Source organism: Cherax quadricarinatus, chromosome 91 (genome assembly GCF_038502225.1).
Source record: "Cherax quadricarinatus isolate ZL_2023a chromosome 91, ASM3850222v1, whole genome shotgun sequence".
NCBI classification, from domain to species: domain Eukaryota; kingdom Metazoa; phylum Arthropoda; class Malacostraca; order Decapoda; family Parastacidae; genus Cherax; species Cherax quadricarinatus.
This window is the reverse complement of record NC_091382.1, coordinates 2,946,745-2,952,744: the sequence shown is the minus strand read 5'-3', so window position 1 is coordinate 2,952,744 and position 6,000 is coordinate 2,946,745. Positions and strand designations below refer to the sequence as shown.

Genomic DNA, 6,000 nt, shown 5'->3' with positions numbered 1-6,000 from the left:
TGTGGGAACACCAGCAGTGTTGCTACACTGTTCTGTATGATAGTTACATTGTGGGAACACCAGCAGTGTTGATATACTATTCTATATGATAGTTACATTGTGGGAACACCAGCAGTGTTGTTACACTATTCTATATGATAGTTACATTGTGGGAACACCAGCAGTGTTGCTACACTATTCTATATGATAGTTACATTGTGGGAACACCAGCAGTGTTGCTACACTATTCTACATGATAGTTACAATGTGGGAACACCAGCAGTGTTGCTACACTATTCTATATGATAGTTACATTGTAGGAACACCAGCAGTGTTGTTACACTATTCTATATGATAGTTACATTGTGGGAACACCAGCAGTGTTGCTACACTATTCTATATGATAGTTACATTGTGGGAACACCAGCAGTGTTGCTACACTATTCTATATGATAGTTACATTGTGGGAACACCAGCAGTGTTGCTACACTGTTCTGTATGATAGTTACATTGTGGGAACACCATCAGTGTTGTTACACTATTCTATATGATAGTTACATTGTGGGAATACCAGCAGTGTTGCTACACTATTCTATATGATAGTTACATTGTGGCAACACCAGCATATTCTGATATCACCCCTGTTTACTGTGATCTTATTGCATATATATATATATATAATATATATATATATATATATATATATATATATATATATATATATATATATATATATATATATAATTATTTACGTTTGCTGTCCTTAGCCGTATAACATTTTGGTTACCATGTACGAGGCATAATTTTAAGAGGTGTTCTCTGGGAACGATTACTACTGCAACATAAGATTGTGTGTGTGTTTATTTCTGGAGCATGACTTGTACTAACATACTAACCTCTCTCCCCACAGTCCCATGAAGGTGCTTCTATAACACACGTCTTCCCTACTAACCCAAGTGAGTACTGGCTGGCTTAAATACGCGTGCAATACCTGGGTGTATCTGACGATTGAGATCAACTCGGGTGTTGCACGTGTTTAGTTCATGAATTTGTAGGTATTGTTCAGGGCTGATAAAAAAAAGGCATAGTATCGTGGGTGTAACAATATACAAATAACCCGTGATAGGAGAGAGATGTTTATGTCGACGTTTCGGTCTGACTTGGACCATATAAGTCATTGTGACGTGTACATGGACGAAGTGGAACCGAAATGTCGGTCGTCATAAGCCTCTCTCCTATGTCCGGGTTATGCGTGTATATGACTATTGCTAACTTGTAGTGTTTTACCTCTTGCTTCAAGGCATTGGAGGGTCCTCTTTCCTTAAATCAAACTTCATTACCACTCATTTCTAGGCGGTGTATTACCCCCATAGGTCAAGTTATACACGATTCTTAGTCTGTAATACATGTGTGTATTTTCTTTAATACTCTGTCCTTTTAGCATTTAAGGTGAAATAGACTGGCCTTGTAGCTTTATTCTACGTCTGCTTGTAGCTGGGTTGTACTGTGTTGGGCTCAGGCTAGCAGGACTCAGCATCATGGCTGGTAGTGTTATTGTACTAGCAGGACTCAGCGTCATGGCTGGTAGTGTTATTGTACTAGCAGGACTCAGCATCATGGCTGGTAGTGTTATTGTACTAGCAGGACTCAGCATCATGGCTGGTAGTGTTATTGTACTAGCAGGACTCAGCATCATGGCTGGTAGTGTTATTGTACTAGCAGGACTCAGCATCATGGCTGGTAGTTTTATTGTACTAGCAGGACTCAGCATCATGGCTGGTAGTGTTATTGTACTAGCAGGACTCAGCATCATGGCTGGTAGTGTTATTGTACTAGCAGGACTCAGCATCATGGCTGGTAGTGTTATTGTACTAGCAGGACTCAGCATCATGGCTGGTAGTGTTATTGTACTAGCAGGACTCAGCATCATGGCTGGTAGTGTTATGGTACTAGCAGGACTCAGCATCATGGCTGGTAGTGTTATGGTACTAGCAGGACTCAGCATCATGGCTGGTAGTGTTATTGTACTAGCAGGACTCAGCATCATGGCTGGTAGTGTTATTGTACTAGCAGGACTCAGCATCATGGCTGGTAGTGTTATGGTACTAGCAGGACTCAGCATCATGGCTGGTAGTGTTATTGTACTAGCAGGACTCAGCATCATGGCTGGTAGTGTTATGGTACTAGCAGGACTCAGCATCATGGCTGGTAGTGTTATGGTACTAGCAGGACTCAGCATCATGGCTGGTAGTGTTATTGTACTAGCAGGACTCAGCATCATGGCTGGTAGTTTCCCTCTTCACAACTTTCAACATTTGCTAGAGTTTACTTGTAATTTCTTAAGAGTTTAAAGGTCGAGTTCTTTACATACATCTGTTTATCCTCACCACTTCCCCATTCTTGTTGAGTTCCATCACTTGTTCTTCTAGACGCACGGGAAAGTGTGTACACTTTGGCTAGGCTATGTATACTGTGTTTACGTGCATGCCTTCGTGTGTATACACGAAGGTAGGGGTATGTACTCGCCTATTTGTGGTTGCAGGGGTCGAGTCATAGCTCCTGGCCCCGCCTCTTCGCTGATTGCTACTAGGTCCTCTCTCTCCCTGCCCCATGAGCTTTATCATACCTCGTCTTAAAACTATGTATGGTTCCCGCCTCCACTACGTCACTTTCTAGGCTATTCCACGGTCTGACTACTCTATGACTGAAGAAATACTTCCTAACATCCCTTTGATTCATCTGAGTCTTCAACTTCCAATTGTGACCTCTTGTGTCTGTGTCCCATCTCTGGAACATCCCGTCTTTGTCCACCTTGTCTATTCCGCGCAGTATTTTATATGTCGTTATCATGTCTCCCCTGACCCTCCTGTCCTCCAGTGTCGTCAGGCCGATTTCCCTCAACCTTTCTTCGTAGGACAATCCCCGTAGCTCTGGGACTAGTCTTGTTGCAAACCTTTGCACTTTCTCTAATTTCTTGACGTGCTTGACTAGATGTGGATTCCAAACTGGTGCTGCATACTCCAGTATGGGCCTGACGTAGATGGTGTACAGAGTCTTAAACGAATCCTTACTGAGGTATCGGAACGCGCGCGCGCGTGTGTGTGTGTGTGTGTGTGTGTGTGTGTGTAATCACATATTTGTGGTTGCAGGGGTCGAGTCCTAGCTCGAGTCCTGTCCTGTGTGTGTGTGTGTGTGTGTGTGTGTGTGTGTGTGTGTGTGTATACATAGGTATGATTGTGTATATATTCCAAGATGACCAGTTGTGTATATACAAAGATTTTGGTATAAATGTTAAAAACCTCACAGTATTAACATGCCATGAGATGTATATCCGATTGTAAAGACGTGTATATACACCGTTGGCTTTAATCATTTTAATAATTATGGAAGGGATGAATTTGAGAGGGACCTGCTGTCTCGATGATTACATTTTGATTTCTGCTAGTGGGCTCCGCCTCTCTTTTGACAGTATATACACGTCTCCATGTTGTTGCTTCAGTTGCACATTGTTCCAGGCTGTGGAGCAAAAAACTCGTTGCTGAGGGACTGACCACCTCAAAATTTAGTCTTCAAAGGTGGACTGATTCCACCGTCTTGCATCTCTTCTGCTGCCTCCTCTGTACTCGACTGAAGAAGCCTACTTTGTGTTATCAACGTATTTTTACTGGTGTACAGGTGAAATGTAGCCTTAATGACCCTCGTGCAGTCGCTAGGCTATAAACCTACTGACCTGTCAGTTTGGGTCAGTGATAGCAGGCACGGCAAACTGAGGTCGTTGGGCACTGTGCCTGTTCGGTCCTCAGGTGTGTGCACCTGCTTGTAGAAAGTGCCAGATCAGTCTGGTTGATCGCACACATCAGGGGTGATTTGGCCCATGGGTCTGATTGTGAGGGTGGAATTTCTTGCAACCACACACACAGTAGAGTGATAAATTGTTGTATATGACATATTTGAGACTGTGGAAGACGTGATGTAGTTTGAGGTGATCAGTCCCTTAGCTTTGAAAGGTGAATGATGTGTGGCACCGTGCCTGCTGGTGATGGTAGGTGCCGTGTAGGAGGTGAATAAGGCAGTGAGTGGCGTAGTTTCACGTATTCAGCCGCCCAGGTGTGGAGCTCAGGTGTGGGGCCCAGGTGTGGTGGCCCTGGTGGAATGCGCGAATCAATTGTTCCAGGAGAATGCTCTGGTTCTAGCGTGGCCCTGGCGTGAGAGAAGGGAGGTACCAATGCCACGGAGAGCAAGCAAACTCAGGCGCCAGCAAGCAGACAGTAAGACGAGAACACCAGCAGACGGCCAAGCAAGCCATCAGACAAGCAAAAACGAGATTAAGCAAGAAGGGAAGCGAGTAGAAGCACCAGCAAACAGAGGCACCGGCAAGAGATTAAACCAGCAAGCAGATTATAAACACTACCCACCAGCAGGTGGTTCATCCATCATAAATGAACAAGAATAAACAATATTCTCTCAGTAGAATACAGAAGGAACTACTAAATAAGACGCATTGTACCTATAACGGTGCTTATTTGGTATTCTGTAGAGCGGTGTTAATGATATACTTCTTTGGAGGCTTCTTACTTTATTGATAACTAGTGTTGGGTTACACAGGCTTGTGTGTTTGTGCCCATGGCCCGGGCAGGGCCATGCCCGCGAGAGAGAGCTGGGAGTACTTGTGTGTTGATGCCAGGCCGCTGTGTGAGTGAGAGCGAGGCAAGTCTGGGCATACTGAAGTGGCAAGGCCTATAGATGGCAGCACCTTAGTGGCGCGAAATATGAACTAAGCTGGCAGACAGCATGGGCTGTCTGTGCAGACAGTACAGGCTGTCTACATACCCAAGTAAATGTTACGGTGATGGTACCTTGTTCAGGACAGTTTGCTATGTCTAGGTATACGTAGGTGGTTTGTGGGGGTTAGGGCCCCTGAGGTCCTGGTTCCTGGACTGATCTACTAGGCTATTAGTGCTAGACTCACTCTGATTACTGTAGGAACTACAGTTCAGCTGGTCAGGAACTGACTCGCTTGTCTAATTTCCTCACTGACCTCTAGGAGTGTTTTAGTAATTTCCCTTGTGTGTGAAGGGATAGTTTTCAAGAGTCTTGGTCCCTTTACATTTACTGGGCTCTCCTACTATACTCTAGTTTCTGGTGGTGGCTTTAGCCTTCCGTGTACTTCGACTATTAAATATTTTCGGGGCAAAGATTGACCATTTTGGGGGGGGGGGGATATTTTTGATAATTCATTGGTTAACTGAGCCTAGCATAGCTATATTGAAGGACTTTAGCATATTTATATTGAAGGACTTTAGCATAATTAATATTTTTATTCATAGTTGTTTTATTTTTAATAATTTTCAAGATTTTGTATAAATTACGTATTTTTCTCTGCCATGGTGTATGTGGTCGCTCCCTTCTGCCCTGCCCGTTGTCGTCTCCTGACCTGGCTTGTGTTACCTGGCTCGCCTCGGGTGGGTGGCCGTGGCCAGGTTGAACGACCACCAACATGGCCCCAACAGCCACTATCGAAACTATCTCCATCGTCCGTCCGTTAAAGGTAAGTTAAACGTGAGCTTTGTTTATGTTAAGGTTACTCAGGCTCTGAGCCGCTGGTCAGGTGTTTACATTAAGGTTATTAGCGGCACTAAGCCGTGGCCGGTCACTTGCCCATTTTCTTGCGTTCTTTGTAGAGATTCTTTGTAAAGTTTCGTTGCTGCTATAATTATTGCTCCCTCGCTTCTTGGATCACATCATACCCTACACACAGGATGTGGCTCCCATCACAACGGCAATTTTTAATACATTTACAGGCGGGCCCCGCTTATACAGCAGGTTAGGTTCCGGGCTACTGTAGGGCCCCACTTATACAGCAGGTTAGGTTCTGCCCTACTGCCATAAAGCGAGAATCGCTGTAAAGTGAAATGCACTTTTTTTCCCACTTTTAAATGCATATAAAAGCCTAATAACATGTTTACACTATCATTAAGTGAGCAATAGAGGTAGGCCTAAAAATCGCATATACAGGTAGTA

General features: G+C 44.2%; 1 protein-coding gene across 1 annotated transcript in view; it reads left to right on the top strand.

Moving 5' to 3' along the window:
* The first annotated feature begins 886 nt into the window (after nucleotides 1-886).
* The window catches only part of LOC128704883 (transmembrane protein 47), a 253,133-nt gene continuing 248,019 nt past the window's right edge, over nucleotides 887-6,000 (top strand). Inside the window, exons 1-2 of the mRNA XM_070104326.1 lie at nucleotides 887-935; nucleotides 5,460-5,527. Of these exons, the coding sequence (XP_069960427.1) occupies nucleotides 5,477-5,527 (51 nt within the window). The 5' untranslated portion in view covers nucleotides 887-935; nucleotides 5,460-5,476. The remainder of the gene's footprint in view (nucleotides 936-5,459; nucleotides 5,528-6,000) is intronic.